The sequence below is a fragment of the Trichosurus vulpecula genome, chromosome 2 (genome assembly GCF_011100635.1).
Source record: "Trichosurus vulpecula isolate mTriVul1 chromosome 2, mTriVul1.pri, whole genome shotgun sequence".
In the NCBI taxonomy this organism is placed as follows: domain Eukaryota; kingdom Metazoa; phylum Chordata; class Mammalia; order Diprotodontia; family Phalangeridae; genus Trichosurus; species Trichosurus vulpecula.
The window spans coordinates 77,665,833-77,687,873 of record NC_050574.1 but is presented as its reverse complement, the minus strand read 5'-3'; the positions used below and the strand labels follow the sequence as shown (position 1 = coordinate 77,687,873).

The 22,041-nt window shown below is 48.3% G+C and overlaps 2 protein-coding genes across 3 annotated transcripts in view; one reads left to right on the top strand and one right to left on the bottom strand.

Moving 5' to 3' along the window:
• KIAA0319L (KIAA0319 like) overlaps positions 1–10,383 on the bottom strand; it is a 91,282-nt gene extending 80,899 nt beyond the window's left edge. Inside the window, exons 1-2 of the mRNA XM_036743234.1 lie at positions 10,050–10,383; positions 7,076–7,242 (exon numbers count right to left, since the gene is read on the bottom strand). Of these exons, the coding sequence (XP_036599129.1) occupies positions 7,076–7,223 (148 nt within the window). The 5' untranslated portion in view covers positions 7,224–7,242; positions 10,050–10,383. The remainder of the gene's footprint in view (positions 1–7,075; positions 7,243–10,049) is intronic.
• Positions 10,384–10,760: 377 nt separating this feature from the next.
• Positions 10,761–21,530, top strand: NCDN (neurochondrin). 2 transcript variants are annotated; one of them, XM_036746196.1, is made up of 8 exons: positions 10,761–10,862; positions 11,160–11,229; positions 12,281–12,421; positions 13,636–14,604; positions 16,898–17,139; positions 17,437–17,661; positions 18,179–18,321; positions 20,069–21,530. In XM_036746196.1, the coding sequence occupies exons 3-8, from the start codon at positions 12,299–12,301 to the stop codon at positions 20,503–20,505; spliced, it is 2,139 nt and encodes a 712-aa protein (XP_036602091.1). In that variant the 5' UTR covers positions 10,761–10,862; positions 11,160–11,229; positions 12,281–12,298; the 3' UTR covers positions 20,506–21,530. The 2 variants fall into 2 exon arrangements, with proteins under 2 accessions (XP_036602091.1, XP_036602090.1); XM_036746195.1 differs by lacking the exon at positions 11,160–11,229 and having other exon boundaries at positions 10,776–10,862.
• Positions 21,531–22,041: the final 511 nt, after the last annotated feature.

Genomic DNA, 22,041 nt, shown 5'->3' with positions numbered 1-22,041 from the left:
CCCCGCTGTCTCAACCTCTCCCCATCCTTCCCCTCCTTACTCTAACAGTGAAAATCTGCACAGCTCATTGAAATTGTGGGATAACATAATCCCACAGCCTTGTTCAAAGCTAGTTGGATTTCAGAATTCAAAAGGTTACAGTAACACAGTGATGGTTTTTGTTAACAGCCAGAGAACTTTACCCAGTACTTTTCCCCCAGCTACCAAGCACTCAAATCATTATTCGAACAATCTAGAGAGAGAGAGAGATTTAGAATTAATAATTTATCAGCTTCTCCTACTGCAATGTAGCTGAGAAAATAGGACACTTTGGCAGGAGAAAGCTGCTGCTCAAGGCTCACAGTTATAATACATCCCATTAGTCATCTTATCTACTGCACTCTTAATCAGGTACCTAGTGGACACATAAAAGAGGGGAACAATACAGATAAAATGTCACCTGGAGATGCTCTCTTTACTGGTGGAACAAAATGGATGCATTTCTGAAACGCAGAACGTTTTCAGTAGGAAAAAAGATCATCCTAGGTTCCTGAAATTAGGTTGGCCTCAATTTTCCTCCCAGGTTCATCTCCTAGAAATGATATCCTTTTCACATGTACATATCAGCCAAACTGGACTTCTCAATATTCTCTATCCATGCCTGAGTTCTTCATTCCTTCCACCTGGAATGTCATTACTACCCCCAACCCCTACTCCCCACTCCAAACCTGGCTGCCCAATTGCTACTGTTCAAAATCCAGCTCAAATATCTGTGCCCCTCCCCCTTCTTCTACTCTCTACCAGCCGGAAGTGATCTCTTCCTTTGTAGCTCTGTAACATTTTGCTTGTACCTCTCACTGCATTTCTTACATTCTATCTTGTATTATATTTAATTTTGTTCATGTCTAATGTCTGCTCCTTGAACATAGAGACAATGTACTACTAATCTTTGTATCCTCCACAATCACGCAAGTAGCAGGAGCTCAATAAATATTAAATGAATGCCAGGATGGACTGCAAACCTTAAAACATATCTCTATCCAAGTAAAGGATTCAGAAAGGCAGATGCCTCCTTCTTTCCAATGGTTATTAACAAAATCTTAATTCTCTAGGGTAGAAAGTAAAAGAACAAGAGAACGGCAACTTCAACTATGAGAAAGAAGAATTCTTCTTGAAACATGGAGGCTTTTATGAATAGGAAATTTTATAGTGATATGTTGTATGCTGGTAGGCATTCTGTAGATACAAATTCACATTCCAGTATAGTCATACATGTATAAGCAGCAAGGTGTCTCAATGGAGTTAGTAAAACCCAGGTTCAAATCCAGCCTCAGACACTCACTAGCTATTTGACTTTGGGTAAGTCACTTAACCACTGTTTGCCTCAGTTTCCTAAACTGTAAAATGGAAATAATAGCACCTACTTCCTAAGGTTGTTGTAAAGCTCAAATAACCCAGGGGACCCAAAGCAAGACCAAGCTTGGCCAAGCACCTCACTCAAAAGCTCAGCAGCAGGCACAGCATAGCCCTGACACAGAACTCTGAGTCAGCAAATCAAAAACACCAGCATCAGAAATTATTGCAAATCTAGACATTCCCCAAAGAAAGAGCAAGTAACTCTGTTACTTGTAGTAATTACTAAATTGGTGATTAGCCAATCACTTCCCTCTACTTCATCTGTAAATTAGATATACTCTCAGTCCAGCTTATCTTTGAGGCTCTCCTTCACTACTCCACTCTAAATGTTCTCTCTTTCCTCCCTCCTCTGCACTCTTATGACTTTCACTTAGCATCTGTACCACACAATGTAGTACTAAATTATACACTGTCTTGTACTGCTCATTACAAGCAGTAAACTTTGTGAGGGCAGAAACTAAGCTAAGGGCTCTGGATTTATAAACAGTGAGCCTGGGTGAGAATACAGGCTCTGCAAACAGATCAGCTCAGAAACAATTCCTAGTAAGAAGAAAAAATTTAGAAACTTGAAACTGAAACAATTTCTGAAGCACCGAACTACATAGGTCCGTGGCAAGTGGATAGCAGGCCTCAAAGCTAGGAAAACCTGTGTTCAAATCCTGCCTCTGACACAAACAGGTTTTGTGACCCTAGCCAAGTCACAACCTTTTAATGTTTTAGGCAATTCTCTAAGTCTATGAGTTGCAGAGAAGGTGCCCAATTGCATCGGAAAAGGGAATTTCCTCACTTGGGAATTCTCTATACAAATGAAATCATATGTCTCTATCCCCAATTTAATGAAAAGCTAGAGAAAAAAAAGAGAAAAATGGGCAATTCATGAACAAAATTCAAGTGGAGACTCTTTATCAGACCAATTGTAAATCTAATTAATCCTTTTAAAGAGGCAACATTAGTACTGATTCCCAGAGTCAACAGTGAAAAGAAACCCATTATCTCTATCCCAGTAGCTACTGTCTTCAGGAAAGGTACCAGAAAGGTGACTAGCAAGGATGATAGATGGATGGCTGCCATCCCTTTGTTAGCTTTAAAAATGGTGCATAATTTGAATCACCACTATAAAAATGCAGAATAGAACTTTTAACAAGGGGAAAATGGCACAGTATAGACTTCAAATGAACCAATGAATTTAAAGGACTAACCTAATATCTACCCAGTGAACTAAGTCTCCATACCTTCCTTCAGTACTACTTCAGCTGAGCATCTCTAATATGAAATACTGTCCTGAAACCATTTTGTAAACTTTCAAATACCATATAATATCAGCTATGGTCCTGAACAAGTATTCTGGGAGAGGCAGTCATCTCCGAGAAGGAAAATAATGAAGTAAATGCCAGTTGGGTCCCCCAATTATTACATGAAGATCTCCAGTAGTTTAAAAAAAAAATCACTGGCCTTGAGACTTCGGTTCTCACTCTAATAATGACTCCCTGAAGGACCTTTGAATTTCTTCTTTTTTTTGCAAGACAATGGGGTTAAGTAACTTGCCCAGGGTCACACAGCTAGTAAGTGAAAAGTGTCTGAGACTGGATTTGAACTCAGGTTCTCTGGACTCCGGAGCTGGTGCTCTATCCACTTCATGACCTAGCTGTCCCAGGACCTTGGAATTTCAGAGCTGGAAGAAGTTATCTAATCCAATTCAGAACAGAAGAATAATTCCTTCTGCACATTTCCTACAAGTTATTATCCAGAATATCTACCCAAAATGGCTGCCTAAACAGGAGGCAGACCATCCAACTCACAAAATCCTACAAAACCCTGAAGTTCCCTTAAGAATAAAATTCAATTAAAAAAAAAACTGCAGTAACTGCTTTCATTCCAGAACTGGAAAAGAAAAAGAAAAAAGAAAACTTGGCCAGAAGATTACAGTAATAAGAAAGGGAGCCAATAAACAAAGCCATGGCCAACGTCTATCCAGTGCAACGGGAGCCAGGTCATGTATAGCTGCAAGTCTTCATGTCCAGAGCAAGCAAGAGTAGAAGATTCCCCTGAGAAAAGCCCAGGGTACTCAGCAAGCTCTAGGTTGAAGATCTTAAAAGTAAAGGAGTACAAAGGCAGTAGATGCCTGCAGCACTCATTCATTATAGGACAATCCAGGGCCAGTGGCTCTGGTGTCCCTCACACTCTTTTCCCAGATATCAGAGGGCACTGTGAAGATCCAACACTCTGAACCTCAAAGATTCAGGAGAGGCCCAACCCTGGGATGTGGAGATCAGCGCAAGAACCTAGGGGACCCAAAGCAAGACCAAGCTTGGCCAACCACCTCATCCAAAAGCTCAGTAGCAGGTATAGTATAGTCCTGACATAAAACTCTGAGTCAGGAAACAAATATGGAGAGGGAAGCAAATCAAAAATCCCAACCGGTGTCAAAAATTATTGCAAATCTAGATATTCCCCAAAGAAGGAACAAGTAACTCTGTAATAACTGCAGAGACTCAAAGAAAAAAAACGGAATTTTATACAAGGTTTACATTAGTACCCAGAAGAAATAAAGCAAGAAAATGAAATAAAAGTCCTCAAGGGAAAAAAATTAAAAGATTATATAACTTTAGAAGAGGGAGTGGCAAATCTTACCCAAGAAATATCAGAACAGAGCAAACTGAAGTCAATGATTATGCCATAAGACAGCAAAAATATCTGAACAAAACCAAGATTGAAAAAACAAAAGAAGATATAAAGTATGTGAAAACAAAAACAACCAACTTGGGAAACTGGTAAAGACATGACTGGACTCCCTGAAAACCTTGATTTAAAAAAATAAAAAGTCTCAACATTATATTTTAAGAATCTGTAAGTAGAAGTTGCATAGATTCATTAGACCCAGAGGGCAAAGTAAAGACAGAAAGAATCCACTGATCACCTCCTGGGATAAAAAACAAACAAACTCACAAAGGAAAAGTCTCAGGAATGTCACAGACAAAATCCAGAGCTGTTACATCAAAGAAAAATATTGCAAACATCCAGAAAGAAGTGTTTTATTTTACTTTATTTTGCTTTACTACCTTTATAATCACAGAAGACCTGACAGCTTTTACTCCAATTGGGAGAAAATACAGTATTCCAAGAAGTGGCCAAAGGGAAAAAAAAAGGCTCAAAACCAAGAATAATTTACTGGGCAAAGTCAAATATAATCCTATATGGGGGAAAAAAATGGACCCTTAATGGAATAAAAGACTTTCAAGTATTTCTTATGAAAAGACCAGAGCTGAGTAGGAATTTTGAAATATAGAGTGCAACAAAATGTAAAAAGGAAATGATGAAAAAAATTATTTCAGAGAATCCTGGGTAGTATGAACTGATACAGAGTGAAGTAATCAAAATAAGGAAAACAATTTATACAAGAAAAAGGACATTGTAAAGCAAAACAACTTTGAAAGACTTAAGACCTCTGATCAATGCAATGACCAACCCATGTCTCTGGAGGACCTATGACAAAGCCTGTTAACCAACCTCCTGACACAGTTGATGGACACGTGGTGCAGACATACATCTTTGGACATTGCCACTATGGGGACTCGTTTTTGTAAAGCTACGTTTATTTATAAAAAAGGTTTGCCCCACCCTTTCAGTTTTTAATTGGGGGGGGGGGGCAGAGTGTCAGTGGGAGGGGAGACCAATAGTAATGTCCAAAAAAAGAAGTCCATTGTAACATTTTTAAGAATGCACAACCCTGTGAGTCAGTGGCATTGCTACTAAGTCTATACCCCAAAGGGAGTGGGCTAAGTACTTTATACATACGATCTTATTTAATACTCACAATAACCCTGGGAGAAAGGTACTGTCATTATCTTCATTTTACAGATGAGGAAACTGAGGCAGGAGAGGTTAGGTGACTTGCCTAGGGTCACACAGATAGCAAGTGTTTGAGGGAGAATTTGAATTCACATCTTCCTGACTTCAGACCTGCACACACTGTGCCCCCTCAAGGCCTCATAAATTTTTTAATATTAGCAAAGTGTTTTACCTGTTATCTCATTTGATCCTCAAAGTACAATGCCATATGTCATCAAGTGCTAGACTGTGAAGTACAGAGAACTGCTTTTTACTTCTTAGTACTCCAACTATTTCCAAATTTCTTTCACAATATACTGTCTAGCATAGTTTGAGGAAATAAGATTTTCTTTTGTCCTCAATCATTACTCATTTAATTTAAATATTCTCATTTAAGGCTGGAAATAGTCAGCTATCCCAGCAAAGCATCAACTAGAGGAAAAATTTGTTTAGGTCAGTTTATATCAACTGAAATTTTCTCCACTATAATTATGCAAGCATCAACAAACAGAAGGCTGATGTTATGAAAATTGTTAAATATGGTAATTAGTTGTTTCTCACTATCACCATAACCACCATCATTTCTCTTAAAAATATAGCAGAAACCTCTACAATTACAGTATTAAAAATAAATGCCAATTGTCATAGATTCTTGTATTAATACCCCTGTACTGGTTTCCAACTTCAAAAGGCCAAATTTGGGTCAGTACACATGGCAGTTTTCCTAAGCTAAAGTTTCTTTCTCAACTTCTCCATTTCATCTATCCCAGCAGAACACTGTCTATAAAATAAAAAGCAGAAAGAAAGGAATAGTATTTTCCTCTGAAACTAAGCCTTCTCTGTATTGTTTGCCAGGAGGAAGCTCTCAACTGGTGAAGTGATATTCAGGAAGTAAGCATACCTTATGAAACCTTCAGTAAGGTTTCTATGCAAAAGCCAAAGGATATATTACTCTAGTGGTAGAAAATCTGTTTGGATTTCAAAGTCCTTCCTAACTCCACCCCTTTCTGCCTTTCCCTCCTCTTACTTCTTACTCCCCTCCAAGTACTCTTCACCATGGGCCCCCTTGCCATTCCTTGCACAAGACAATCCATCTCCCTACTCTTAAGTATTTTCACTGATACCCTCTCACCCCTCACCTCCTCCCTCTGCCTGAAAACTCTCCCTTTCCACCATGTAGCTTCCCTGGCCTCCTTCAAGTCTCAACTAAAGTCTCACTTTCTGAAAGAAGCCTTTTCTAATCTTCTTTAATCATAGTGCCTTCCCTCTGAGGCCATCTCTAATTGATCCTGTATATATCTTGTTGGTATACAGTTTTTTGCATGTTGTCTCCCCCATTAGACTCCTTGAATGAAGGGATTATTTGATTTTTTGCCTTTCTTTGTGTCTCATGAACTTAGTACACAATAGGTTCTTAATAAATGCTAACTGACTGACTGAGAAAAGAACTGTGCCTGGTAACCATCTTAAAATAATAAAGTCAATTTACCTAAGCAAAAATTAAATTTGTTTCTTAGGCAAGCAAAAAACTAAATAACACCCCTTGGGCTCAGATTACTTTCCGATTAACTAGCAAATTGTTTCTCTTTTCACTCTCCAACCCAGCCATCCTTTAAAATGGATCAAAGGGGCAGCTACATAGCACCATGGACAGAGCACCAGCCTGGAAGTCCGGAGGACCTGAGTTAAAATTTAGCCTCAGAAACTTACTCAGACACACTTACTGTGTGAGCCTGGGCAAATCACTTTAACCCCAATTGTTTCCAACAAAATAAAATAAAATGGACCTAAGAACTCATAAATGAAAAATTCACTTTATGACCATGAAACCCCTAGAATTATTAATTCATACCTGTTGATGAACACAAAGCACTGAGACAAAGACATGCATAAAATAGATGCAGTATTTTCAACCACTTTGCAGGTCTTTGCCAACAGCTTCCTGATAAAATCCAAGAACCGGTGTCTAATTTGACTTCCAACTTCTCCATGGTCTCCATGACAGGAAGAAATAGGACTCTGGAAAGACATAAGGAAGAGAAATTACCTGCCAAGTAATTAATAATTTGTTTCTTAGAAAAGTGAACTAAAAAAAGGATATGACAGATTTGGAGCAGAGGAATACCAGGTTTTCCTTTCCTCCTCATCTCTGCCAATAAATCGTAAAACTTTATAACTTCATGAGCTTTATACATATCTTATAATTACCAGAATAACAACACAGCAAGGGACATGAAGTAGAGCCATTATAACAGGTAGGCATTTCACACCTAGTTCCGTTTCTAGTCATTATCTAATAGTAAATCAGCACCTTTGTCCTTTTCTTTTCATGAACCACCCTCCACCCACACATCTTTCTTACATCTTTGTATTCATTACTTTAAAAAAAGAAAAACATCCTAGTAATATTATGAGGCTTTAATGAGTTCTGAAGAAGCATTCAAAATCTATTCCAAATGTGCAGCTGTCAACCCAGCCTGGCAAGCAGCACAGGTTGGCAAACCCAAACATCACTAAGCTTAGCAAATGTGCTAAGCACACAGGGAGACTGTCATCACTTTGCTATCTGTGCTGGCTAGTACCAGTGAGGAAAGATTCAGAGTGCTACAGAACTAAGTTACAGCCAACCCAAGGCAGATTTTCACTAAGCACCAGGCATCTTGAGAAACTAGACTCTCTCATTCAATGCTTTGCTCCCGATGAGTTTCCAAATGTGATCTTGGCTTAAGGATGGTGAGGGGAAAAGCAGGGGAATGATACTTGAGAATTCAGAAACTATACCAATAACTTATCTGGTCTACCAGATAAAATAGAGAGCCATAGAAAACACCATGATAAAACTACCAACCTAGAATTGTCTCTATGTAACTTATTACTCATCTCCCACAGAAAGCCTATCCAGATTCTCCCCAGTTTCTAGGGCTCTTCCCAACATAAATTACTTTGGAGATAATTTGTATTTAACTTTCTATGCAGATGTTGTTCTCCCAAAGAGAATATAAGTTCCCTGAGAACAGAGACTGTTTACTTTTTGTCCCTGGATCGCCTAAGCCCAACATAACCTGTCACAAACTAGGTACCTAATAAATACTTGTTACACAGGCCCATCAAAAAAAAAAATTCTTCCATTAGTGATGTGAGTGACTCAACACTTATCAACAGTACCTTGAGAGGTAGGCGAATGTGGGCATTGTGAAAATGAATAGTCTTCAAAGCAGAGAAACAGGAGTAATTAACACCACCAGGTTGACAGAGGTGGTTGGAGGCTCAACATTCTGCACAATGAAACTAAGAGGCACAGAGGCTAATTACACTTAAACACCGAATAAGACTTTCCTGTAAAATCTACAACAGAGCCAAAAGGCAGAAATTGTTACTAGAATCCAGGCAAGAACTTTCTGACCAATAGCAGAAACCATAAAGCAGGCCACTGAGGTATAAAAGAATAATTATTAGAAGAATTCAAAGGATAAAAACCTGGAGAGAAAAGGCACACCCCCACACAGTGGAACCCAGAAAAGCTTACAATACTTCAGGCATTTGGGGCATTGCAAATACATCCAAAATAAAAGCACTCTGTTGCAGCAGCTATTCCAAAGGAGCAGGGGGTAATGTTTACTTAATACTTTAGGTGGATGGGGGATGTATCACAGTTCAGCCTGTCAACTACATACGTGGAACTCCATTTATGTACTCAGCGATAAGATATAGTTGAAGGGCAAAGAATGCCTGAAACAGCCTATTCAGCTGGTATTAGTAATCAAGAATAAAGTCCTCAGAACAACAACAACAACAACAACAACAACAACAAAAACCCAAACCAAAAAAAAAAAAAACCCACCACCACTGCACAGCTCAAAGATATTTGGGAAAGTTACAGAACAGACTGTCATGAATAGTTTTGCTTGTATTTGCACACATTGTTTTCCAAATAGCTTAAAAAATGAACAGATTGTTCTGGGAGGTCGTATTCCAATTTGCTCCTTAGTTGCTAGTCTCCTAATCACAGGAGGAATAGCAGAAAAAGTCAGCTAATGCTTTTCACAAATTTTAATATGATTAACTTTGTACAAGCGTCCTATTGGACAAGAAAGTCCATCAGAAGCTACAAAGGAGGAGAAGGAAAGACTCCTTTTCTTCTTTCCTATTTGAAATGCTGGCTCTTCTGTCACTTCGATTTTACCATATTTCTTCCTATTCTCATGTATGCTGCATGTGATGGATTACTTTGTGTTGATTAAGCAATCTTCAAAACTCTGCATCACTTAGCTTTCTAAGGACCACCAGTCCTCTATTACTCCCCGACCCCCCTTCTCTAACATAATTGCAAAGTTTGAGTAGCACCTTTCTCTCTCTGCCTTAATCGTTTTAAGATTTCAAATGAAGCCTAAACATTCTAGGACTTTTCTTACGAACTGCAGAGGCTGAGGAGGAAAGAGGACGGGGGTGGGAAGGAGGCAGCACAAATACAGGCAACCTTCTGGGTGACATCGCTGCATAGCCGGATACCAGGACCTCTTGGGACTTATGTCTATACGGTGAGCAGACACTGTCAAGCCAACTGGAGAGTCGAATGAAGGACTGGGACGCCCAATGGGCTCATTCAACTTTCAACGAGCATTTATTAAGCAGCTATCAAGTACCGGGGACTTGCTTAGGCACTAGGGGAACAAAAATACAAATGAAACAGCCCCTGTCCTCAAGGAGTTTGCATTCTAAACGGACGGGCCTGAAACCTTTGCGAGAGATGGGCCGGGAGGTCCGGGTCCTAGGCCAGGAGCCAGGACCTGGGGGTGGAGCTGACCCCTCCTCCCCCTCCCACCTACCCGGGGCTCAGGACCGGGCGGCGGCGGCGGCTCCTCGGCGAGTCTCGGCCTCCTCCTCCTCTGGCTCCATGGAGGAGGCGAGAGTTGGGCCTCGGGACCAGCCTGGACTGGGCCAGGCCGGGCCGGGCCGGGTTGAGCCGGGGCCACACGATGGACAGGCGGCCTCAAGGGAGAGGCGAAGACCGGCTTCCCTCCTCCCTTGCTGGCTCGCTCCGGCCCTCGGCTGCCCAGCACTAGGCGGCTGGCACTCGACTCCGCTCCCAGGGGCAGGTGGCTTCCACCTCAGCCTCCCCGGACAGACAGCGACCGCCGGATGTGGCCTGGGCCTCCACCCGGAAGTAATACTCCTGCCACCACTACCACCACCACCCCCGCCCGGAAGGGCAACTTGGGTATTAGGTCCATGATGGAGGAGGGGCTGGGATTGGGGGAGGGGGAGAAGAAGCAGAGAGACCCCAGAAAGGAGCGAAATTGTTCCAAGGAGAGGGAAACACAGCTCTCCACCGCTTTTGTCTCGCGTTTCTGAAAAACCTGGTACCATCATTTCCCCTTCTAACAACCGTCGAGAGCAAAGGCTAGCAGTGCCCACAAGCAAAATGGCGGGAGCGGGGGCGTCCCCTACTGCTCAACGCCCTGAAAGGCCATTGGTCGGTACCAGGAGTGAATCGACCGCTGATTGGCCAAGAGGTATGCGGGGGTGGGGGTGGAGCTGCCGCAGCAGGAACCCGGAGTGTGCAACACGGTGTGAGCACCAGTGGAGGCTCCGGCTGCATCTTGCTTGGGGACGTCTTCTCGGTTCGCGGCCCCACCCGGGTGAGCACAGGCCCCCCCCCCCACCTCGGGCCCTCGTCTAGACCCTTGGAAGGGACCTCTCAGAGGGGTCGTTGACTTGTGTCGCGACAGTTCGGAGGCCATATCGCGATAGCGTGGCTTCGTGTCGTGACATCGCCGTGCCCCGGTCGTGATAGCATCTCGTCGCATTCCCGTCCTCCCTTCTTTCCTCCCTAAATTTTTTTTTGTCATGTCATCTTTGGAAATTGTCCCATGTCGTGATCTTGCTGTGACCTCGTCGTGCCTTCCTTCGTGACATCACCTCGGGTCATCGTGAAGTGTGGCTTCATCATGCTGCCCTGTCGTGACTTCATCAGTGTCGTGTTGTGACCTGGCTTCGGCGAGACAGGTGGCGACCGCCGGGACTCCCCATCCCCGACGGCCCCCGCCCCCTTTCTCTCCTTACCCTTACCCTGCAGTCCATCTTCAGTTATCCACTTTGCAGATCATCTTGGGGGGTGGGGGGGAAGGGGGCGGTCCCAGGACAATTTGTGGTCCTTCCTTGGCTTCTCCTCCCTCTGCCCCCCTGCCAGCTCCTGCTTGATGCTCGATGACACCTGCATCCGCAAGCTGACTGGCGTGGGAAGGCAGAGGAGGTGAACCTTAATGGTTAATCCTGCTGTTGCTCACTTGCTAGCAGGATTGGGATGGGGGTGGAGGGAGGGGGCCCAGGGCTGAAGGGTTGGGGGTCCTGGGTAGCTGGCCTGCCCTCATCTACCTCTTGCCTCCCAGCCGTTGCTGGGAGCCAAATGCAAATTGGGAGACTTTGCCCTGCTCCAGAATCCAATCTAGGAGGCTGCAGGGAGAAGGGGAAGGGGATGGAGGACTCTCCTTTTGGGTATCTTCATCAGCGGCTGCTCCTTTCTCCCTGTGCATGTATAATTGAGCATCATCTGTTTCCATCCTCTGATGTTTTGTCCTCACCGCTCCTTCCCATAGCCCCACTTCTCCTCACCCTACCCTTTTCCCCTCCATGCTGGCCTTTGAGGGAAAGTCTGAGGTGTGTATATTGAGGGGTGTCTTGAGGTTCTCTAAGCCAGAGGCTCCCCTGCCAAGCCATGGGGATATAGGAAGGAGAGAGGCAGTGGTAAAAGGATTGCCAGGTTTTGGGACAAAATGCTTGATTCGCTTCCCAGCTTCTTCCTTCCCCTTTCCCCTTTTTGTAGGTGACCTTGGGCCAGGGACTTAACCTCCCCATCACCGTTTCTTCCCTTGCTGTCATCTTTCACTTCGTTTCCTAGAGAGGTGCCCCCATATACGAGGCGAGGTACAGCCTTGGAGACCCTCCCCTCCTCATCTTCCAATCCTCTACCCCATCCGGTGCTCTTTGTGTTAATCCCTCCCTCCTCATCCCCCCCTTCCCCTGGTGGAGCATTGCTCAGTCCCTCTTGTGTTCACAGTTGGGCAAGGCGGGCACCATGGCGTCCGATTGTGAGCCGGCTCTGAGCCAGGCTGAGAGCCGCAACCCCACCCTGGAGCGATACCTGGGGGCCCTTCGAGATGCTAAGAACGACAGTGAACAGTTTGCTGCCCTGCTACTAGTAAGAACTTGAGGGAGGGGAAGGGGCTGTGGGGACCTTCTGAGCAGGTGGACATAACACATTGAGGATGGATTTTCCATAGGTGATGGGGCTGAAAACCAGGGGATCTAGGAAGGGGACCCTAGAATCCATTTAGGGTGAGGTACTGGATGCACTTGTATGGAATTGGGGTGGAAAAGAGGGGGTTAGGATGCGTGAGTAGGGTGAACAGCTTCTTTCTTGAGGGCTGGATGGGAAGCGGGGGGAGGTGGTGGCCACATGAGGGTATTGGAGGCACTCACTCTGGGTGTCCCTGGCAGATGGGGGCTGACTCACAGGGTGCTGTCAGCGGGTAGTAACTAGTGTGTTCTACTCACAAGCTTGGGGAGTCTTCCCCTGCGCTTGTGGGGAAGGCTCTGGCAGTGGGCTTGGAAGAAGATGGCAGGGTCCTTAGGGGAAGCGGGGGAGGGGTTCTTCAGGTTCACCCCCAGAATTTGGAAAGTGGGAGCTGGTGAGGGGCTGAGCTCAGCTAGAGGAGGGTGGCGTGGGGACAGAAGAGCAGCAGCCTGCAGTGCTGGGAAGGGTGGTTGGTGTGTGGGGTGAGGGAAGGAGGGGGGAGAGCAGCCAATGCTTGTTTGCCATGGCAACTGAGAGAAGGAAGGGAGTCAAGGGCTCGCACTGCAGCAGAGGAGGTGTTTAGGTGAAGTGTGAGGGGAAATGTTTTGACAGGCAGATCATGGAGACACAGGAGCCATTTCCCCCTCCCCGCCCCCCCCCCCCGGTGGTGGGAATGGATGAGACGGTTTCCCAAAGGAAGCATCTGGGGAAGGACCCTCAATCCAAAAGCATGGAGGCAGGGCTTTCTAGGTGGTAGGCGCTAGACCCATTCCAGCTCTGGTTTTTGGCATCAAAATTAGACAACAGAAAGCCCTTTCTAGTAAGGGAAGTGGGGAAATGCTAGAAGTGGTTAGTGAAGGAGGCTGGACACCTCCTCTCCCTCCCCCTCTGCAGCACCCTCTCTTCCATTGCATAAGAAGAGTTATGGAGAGAAGGGACCTAACCCCTGCCTGTGCTCAAGACTGTGGAAGAATTAGGGGATCTCTAGGGATGCCCAGGCTGACTTAAGCACTCTCCCATGCTCCCAATCCTGGGGCCACAAAGGGCCCTGGATGGAGGAGGGGAATGAACAGCCATCCCCAACATCTATTCTCCTCCTGCCTGACCCTCTGCCACAGGTAACCAAGGCAGTCAAAGCTGGTGACATTGACGCAAAAACTCGACGGAGGATCTTTGATGCTGTGGGCTTCACTTTCCCCAATCGGCTCCTCACCAGTAAGGAAGCCCCCGATGGCTGCCCTGACCACGTCCTTCGAGCTCTTGGGGTGGCCCTGCTTGCCTGCTTCTGTAGTGACCCTGAGCTGGCTGCGCACCCCCAAGTTCTCAACAAGATTCCTATCCTGAGTGCCATTCTCACCACCCGGGGTGACCCCGATGATGCAGCCCGCCGATCCATGATTGATGACACCTACCAGTGCCTCACTGCTGTGGCCGGCACGCCCCGAGGACCCCGACACCTCATTGCTGGTGGTACCGTGTCTGCCCTGTGCCAGGCTTACCTAGGGCATGGCTATGGCTTTGACCAGGCCCTGGCCCTCCTTGTGGGACTGTTGGCAGCTGCAGAGGCCCAGTGCTGGAAGGAGGCAGAGCCCGAGCTGCTGGCCGTGCTTCGGGGCTTGAGTGAGGATTTCCAGAAGGCTGAGGATGCCAGCAAGTTTGAGCTGTGCCAGCTGCTGCCCCTGTTTCTGCCCCCGACGACTGTCCCCACCGAGTGCCTCCGAGATCTACAGGCTGGGCTGGCACGGATCCTGGGCAGCAAGCTGAGCTCCTGGCAGCGCAATCCGGCCCTGAAGCTGGCAGCTCGCTTGGCACATGCCTGCGGCTCTGATTGGATCCCAGCCGGTGGGTCCGGGGGCAAGTTCCTGGCCCTGTTAGTGAACCTGGCCTGTGTGGAGGTGAGGCTTGCCCTCGAGGAACCTGGGGCGGAGGTGAAGGAGGATGTGGTGACTGCCTGCTATGCTCTGATGGAGCTGGGCATCCAGGAGTGCACCCGGGTCGAGCAGCCATTGCTGAAGGAGCCCCAGAAAGTGCAGCTTGTGAGCATCATGAAGGAGGCCATTGGAGCTGTCATTCACTACCTGCAGCAGGTAAAGAGGGCGCTCCGGCCCCATGCCGGGGGCCACGGGGCAAAATGAGAGAGGAGCTGATTCCTGACTTTAGGGAGCCCCAGCTCCGAGAAGGAAGCAGTCCCTCCCTTGGGCAGTCCCCGAGCTGGTAGACATTCTTATCAGCAGCTTATGCTTCCAAATTATTTTACGTTCATTATTCCCTTCGTAGAGTAGTAGGTAGCCCGAGGCTTATTATTTCCTCATTTGACAGAGGAGGACACTGAAGTTACATCAGGATGAAGTGACTTGCCCAAGATAGTAAGTGGCAGAGCCAGGATGAAAACCCGAGTCTTCTAATGCCAAACCAAAGCTCTTTCTACTCTCTTTGCTGCCTCTGTATAAGCAAGGCAAGACCCTTCCCCACCACACCCCACTTCCCAAAAAGGCCTCTTGTTACACTGCAACATCAAAGCTATCACTTTGGAAAATGTCCTCTTCTCTCAGGACTGTCCAGGAGCCGTCCAGTCCTAGGGGTGGAGCAGGCTGGCGCCTCTTTCCAGATGTTTTCGAGTATGCAGTGGCATCTGTTTGTTCTCCCCCCAGCCCATCTCCCAGCAGGGGCAGCAAAGAGCTTGTTGCCAGAGACTGTGATGACCAGCATTGCTTCCCTCATCTTCCTCACCTCCAATGAGGCAGGTTCTGCCACACAAAGCTCATGCTGCACTGTTTGCAACCTACACATGCTGGCTTTCTTGGTTGTGGAGAGGGGCTTATGCCAAGCTCCATACTGTCATAACACACATTTCCCGTCCCCCCCCCCCCCCACCCCATTCAGCCCATTCATTCTAAGTCAGCATTTTAAAAAAATTACAGACAGCCATCCAGGAAACCACTCAGTTGAATAAACATACAAAACCAAGAATCTTCCTCAAATCCTTGGCCTTTATTGGGCAGAACCAACCAAAGAGGATGCTTTTGCTCCTTGCCCCCTCCAAGCCTGCCTGAAGTTCATCCACCTCTGGTTCTGTTTCTCTTTTCCAGGCCTTGGGAAGCATGAACTATATAATTTCCAAACCCCCTGAATGGCTCTCTCCAGATTTCTTTGTCTGCAAATATCTCTGTCTCTCTCTCTTTTTTTCCCCGGACCAATGATTTATTGTCCTAAAAGCTGCCCTTGAGTAGCTCCCTCTGCGCCTGCAGACAAGTGTGCACTTTGCAACTTCTTAGAGAGTTTCTTGGGGATACTGAGATTGAGGAAGTGACTGGGCCATGTGTCAGGTAGGACGTGAAGCCCTGAGCCCACTTTTCCACTCCAAGATGGGCACTTTTACAGTCCCCTATGTTAATATGCTCTGATTTAGCCAGCCAGTCTACAATAGTTGGATACACAAGAGGTTTGCTTTGCTATGCAGAGCAGCCATAAATGTCTTTGTACAAAAAGGTTCTTTTTAAAAGATTTTGATGTTGTTTTGGGGATAGAGGCCCAGCGAGGGAATCGTGGGCTGAGAGGTGTGACTGGCTTTGTAGCTGTTCTTGCATATTGTTCTCCAGTCTTCAACAAATCTTTTTTAGACATCTGCTGTGTTCCTTAGGGATGCAGAGATGAAAAAGGGAAAAAGTCACTGTCCTTAGGCAGCTTACAGTCTATCAGGGGAGGATGTAGTGAGATGAAAGCAAAGGAGACAGCTAGACAAAGAAGTGTACTCAGGGGATTTGAGAGGGAAGAGCCCCATGAGCAGGGCTGTCAGGGAAGACTTTAGGTACGTGGTGCCACCAGAGCTGGGCCTCCAAAGAAAAGGAAGAATTTCTCCAGGCCGAGATGGGGAGGAGGCATTGTGCTCCTGCCCAAAAGCTTAGGAGACATAGAGGACAGAAAGAGGTCAGGGAAGGGAGCAGAGCCCAGTTTGACTGAAACATAGAATTCGTGGAGCAGGGAGTCCCGTGAATTAAGGTGGGAGCCAGACTGCAGAGAGTCTGGAATGCCAGGTCCTAACCAGCCACAACAAGCCATGTTCTCTTTAACTGCTGCCCTCAGGTAGGCTCAAGAGGGGATTTTTACACTGAGTTCCAACTCAGTGTAAAAGAGACTAGACTAGAAACCTCTGAAGTTTGAGACCGTAATTTGGTGAAATCTCCTGCGTCAGGCTAGCTTACATTCAGCTATTCTCAGAACATCTAGCAGGGGGGGATGGGTTGTTCTGTACCTGAGCCTGGCGGGGTGGATGGCTTGTTGTCCTTGGTGCCCCCAGGGATGGTTGGGAGTGAGTTCCGAGGGAATTGGGGAGAGGAATCAGGAAGGTCCTCAGTCTCTCTTTGGATCTGGGGGGAGCAGGTGGGGCCAGAGAAGCAGAAGGAGCCATTTGTGTTTGCCTCGGTGAGAATCTTGGGTGCCTGGCTGGCCGAAGAGACTTCATCCCTTCGAAAGGAGATCTGCCAGCTGCTGCCCTTCCTTGTCCGATATGCCAAGAGCCTCTATGAGGAGGCTGAGGAGACTGGAGATCTTTCACAACAGGTGGCCAATCTAGCCATTTCTCCTACTCCTCCAGGACCATCCTGGCCTGGGGATGCCCTCCGGTGAGTGACTGAATGAGTAAATGAATAATGTGGCTAAAAAATCCCCAGCCTCCAGACCTGGCTGTCCTACCAGAAGAGAGCGACCTGGGACTCCCTGCCTCCCTTGGGGTTGGTCACTTCCAGGTAGTTTTACTTTGGGCCTTATATCTGCTTCCCCATCCACAGACTCCCCAGGCACGGGTGACCCAAATATTGCTGTTGTCTGGGGGTAGAGTAGCTGACACTGGCTGGGGGTTCTTAGGCAGGGGCTCATCGGGTCTCGTGCCGAGCCCTCTGATGGCTCGTATCTTTCCCCAGGCTCCTCCTGCCGGGCTGGTGCCACCTGACTGCAGAAGATGGACCCCGGGAGATCCTCATCAAGGAAGGGGCCCCGTCCCTGCTCTGCCAGTACTTCCTGCAGCAGTGGGAGCTCACATCTCCCGGCCACGACACTTCGGTGCTGCCTGACAGCGTGGAGATTGGTCTGCAGACCTGCTGCCACATTTTCCTCAACCTCGTGGTCACTGCACCCGGACTGATCAAGTGAGGGTCTGGGGAGGGATTGGACCATGCAGTGGTGTAGCTGTTGGAGAGGGGATGGGGGGAAAGACTTGCTGCCACCTGGCCGGCTTGTACTTAAGGGCAGAGAAGGGAGCCAGATTTTGAGAACTTGACCCATGGTAAACTTTCCTACTTTAGACTTTAGTCATTAGTAGGTGAATCCCATGTGGGATTGTCTCTACCTCCTAAAATTTGCATCAGCCAAACCCTTTTCATATCTCTGCCCACTGGTCCTCTTCCCCCAGACCCAGCCCTCTTGACCATCTGCCCCCTGCTCTCATCATGCCTAGATCCTACCCAGACCCAAGAGAAAAGCAGGTTCTCATATCATGTCCTTTTAGGCCCACTGCCTGAATTATTCCTTGTCTTGGTGTGCTATTTGTGTGACTTCCTGAAAGCCCAACCCAGTTGACCTGGAATGCAGAGCCCAAGTAAGGCTGCTCCAAAATTCAATCGGACCCTACTGATTCTACTTTCTGGTCCCTCTCCCTCAATGTAGGCGGGATGCATGCTTCACATCCCTCATGAATACTCTGATGACTTCCCTGCCTTCGCTGGTTCAGCAGAAAGGGAGGCTGCTGCTGGCTGCCAACGTGGCCACTCTGGGCTTGCTCATGGCTCGGCTCCTCAGCACTTCTCCAGGTAAGACCTTCACGGTGGAGCCAGGCCAGGGACTCCCAACCCTGGAGCCAGCTGCCCGCTGTTCCTGATGGAACAAATCATTGTTCTGAGAAAGGAGAAAGTGCATGGGCCTGGTTTTCTTTGAGCTAGCTTTGGGCTAGACACCAAGATTCTCTGGGAAGATGACCGTATTTGCAAAAACTGTTTGGAGGTGTTCAGGGTGACCCTGCTTGGAAGCAAGAATAGGGACAAGGTGAAAGTTGTCTGTAGCTTTAGGGGCCTGTAAATCCAGAGATTTCTGCAGCAGAGCCTCCTCCAAGTCAGAAATCATGGTCTCTCACCCCTTGAAGTCAGTATTGCCTCCAAGCTTCCTTCCTAGAAAAACTTTGCCACTTGCTCCCAGCCAGCTCTGTTCTCAACCCCTTGGCTGCAGGCTTTGCTCTTCAGAGAGGTGAGAAGCCCTTACCCTGGCTGAGGCCCAGCTCCCAGGTCCTGGCCCAGCCCACCCAGGCTGAAGCCTCCACTCTGACTGTGGGTGTCTGCTGGATCCCCTTTGTCCCTGACTGTTCCCTGTGCCCCATCTGTTGGGTTGGATGAGATCAGCAGACATCCATCCAGGAACAGGGCGTAATGTTCTTTGTTCCCTGACTTTAAATACTGAGTCCGAAATTCAGTGGTTGAAAGAGAACCCTTAAAAGAAAAGAGATCTAGTCCAGCTAGAAAAAAATAAGACCTCCCGTCACCAGTTCCTTGGGGTCACAGCATGGTCTAGATCCAGCAGGAGGCACAGCCTAGCTGCCAGGAGAATAACTGCCTTCCCTTGCTTTGGGAGAGGCTGCTTTAGGTGATCTAGCCCACGTGGGACATAGGCTTTCACAGTCCCTGGACAGTGGAACATGCTTATGTCTCTTCCAGATCATGCTCTGACTGAACAGTGACTGTACCAACAGGTTTGGGGTTCTCCTGTTCCTCCCTAGTCCAGCCTCTGCTGATGTGGTGTGTGTCTGGGGGGAAGGCTGTTGCAGTCTCGCTGATGAGGCGGGTACTGGGCTACCCACCCCTGTCCCCTGCCTCTGCTGGCCCAAAGAGTCAGAGCACTTGTGACCCCCTCCTATCCAGAAGCTGCTGAACTGTTGATACAGGAGTGCCCTCCAGGACGTCCCCCCTTCTCCTGGGTCCCTCCCCTCTGCTCACAATGCTGGCTTTCAGTCCTAATAACTCACGTCATCAAGTGCCTTTGCCTACATTTTCACTGGTCTTTCTAATGACCTTTCCACTTAGCTAGTGTGATTATCATGAATGGGCTCAAAGCGATTAAACCACTTACCCAAGATCCCACGGTAAGAAGCAGCCGTGCTCAGGGGACTTGAAGCCAGCCCTCCTGTCCCCAGGTGCAGCACTCCTTCCACCAGACCAAGTGTAAAATTTGTCATTGTGCTTCACGTGTACAAAGCCCTTGAACAGACTGTAGTAGAGAGAGCACCGTGAGTTCTTGTTAATTGTAGGCCCGGTTAAGTCTCTCCCCTTGCTGAGCCTTGGGGTCTTTATTTGTAAACTGGGCATCGTGATACACTGCTTACCTCACAGAATACTTAGGAAGCCTTACAGTGAAAAATCAGTGTTTCGGGTCAGAAGGTGAGTGGTGTCAGAATGCCTCCCTCACTCTTGCGGCCCCTTTGATGGGGTGAAATTGGGCCAGAATCCAGGGGGAGAGGGCTGCCTCGGTCCTGCCTGAACTTCCGCCCCCTCCCCTGTGCTTGTCTTTCAGCTCTTCAGGGGACTCCCGCCTCCCGTGGCTTCTTTGCAGCCGCCATCCTTTTCCTGTCTCAGTCCCACGTGGCCAGAGCCAGCCCTGGTGCCGAGCAGGCCACCCTGGCCCTAGCCCCCGACTATGAGGGTGTGTGGGCCGACCTGCAGGAGCTGTGGTTCCTGGGCATGCAGGCCTTCACAGGCTGCGTGCCTCTGCTCCCCTGGCTGGCCCCAGCCGCATTGCGTTCTCGCTGGCCTCAGGAGCTCCTGCAGCTCTTGGGCAGTGTCTCCCCAACCTCAGTCAAACCCGAGATGGTGGCTGCCTACCAAGGTGTCTTGGTGGAGCTGGCCCGAGCCAACCGCCTCTGCCGGGAAGCCATGCGGCTGCAGGCTGGGGAGGAGACTGCCAGCCACTACCGCATGGCAGCCCTGGAGCAGTGCCTCTCAGAGCCCTAAGGGAGGTGCTCGCCTGCCACCCCCTCCTGGCCCCTGCCCTGGCCACCCAGGAGGGAGGGGAGGAAAGAGGGAGGGAGGGAGGGAGGGAGGAGGTACCTTCCCCAAACCCCCAAGCCCCCAGCTTTCTGGCTTTTCTGTACCCAGCCAGGCCTAGGGCCGGAGCATGGAGCTGGACCCCTGGCGAAAGAGCTACAACCTACTCCCCGTGGGGTGGGGAAGGGCAGCAGACAGCAGTATTGTGACTAGTGGAGGACTCAGGAGCCTTCTTCCCATCAGCCACAGCTTTGAAATCAGTGTTTGTGTCCCTGAGAAGGATGGTGCAGTGGAGTTCCCCCAGGCCCACAGTATGGGGTGCTTTTCCCACAGGAGGTAGGACGGAGGAGGTGAGAAGGGACAGGTAGGCAGGTAGGTAGGCAGGCAGGCAGGGGTTGTATGGGCTTCAGTCTCTGCCAGTGGGCCCTGCCGGCCAGGGCATGGGCTCCCCTTCCTGTGACCCCCTGGGATCTCCTGGGGTAGAGATGGGATTAATCCTCCCAGACCTTGGTAAGAAGAGGAGAACCTTCTCTCTGACTGAGCCCCACCTTGGGGACCCAGGCGTCTGCAGGCTCTAGTTCTGATGGTGGGCAATGTTGGGGGAAGGTGATTATTTATTTTTCTTCCTGCACCAAGCTTGGATGTCTACCCTTCTGGCCCCTGCCTGCTTTCCACCCTTTTGCCCTCTGGCCCTGCCCTGCTGGAGCTAGGAGCTAGGGGACCATTCCCTGGATCCGCATGTCTCCCTTTCCCCTAGTGACTGACTTTCCCTTGTTGTGTTGGTGCCTGGCTTCAGCTCCCTGTCCCTCCCAGCAACTGACTTCTCTGCATGGAAACTTCAGCAGCCGTCAGCCCCAGCAGGCCCTCGCTGCCTATCCCACAGGCATGGGGAGGGGGTCCCCTTGCCCCACTCACCTCATGTTCTGTAGATGTGCCAAGCTCAAACTGTACACCTGTGGACATTCAATAAATTGTTATTGGTGATAATGGAATTGTGGTGCCATCTGTCTGCTGATTAACACCCACCCCCGAGAAGTCATGGTCCTCCTCCATGGTCCGCAGGGTTGTGGAATGAGGCTAACTAACCCAGGAATCTCTGATTTCTACCTGAAAACTTATTATTAGGCTTAAGACCAACCAGCCTCAGACAACCACCACCTACAAAATGCTGCCCTTGAGCCAAGTCTTCACAGGGCCAATAGCAAATGAGACTTTGCCTGGGGGGCTGAAATGGAGAGAGTCATCTTCATTGTCCTAGGGTTTCTAATGGGTGACCACAGCCCAGGTGTGCTTGCCCTGCCCTCCCCCCAACCTTAGTCCAGCTGTCATTCACTGCCTGGGGTGTTAGACCCCAGAAAAGATAACCAGCCTGGGGGAGGCTTAGGGAGAAAACCAGAAGGCAAGTTTACTCTTCTAGGAAGTCCTATTCCAACTTCCAGCTCAGCCCCAGGGTCCAGCTGAGGATGCTGTAGTCGTAGAGTGAGACCAAAGTCGAGCTGCTGT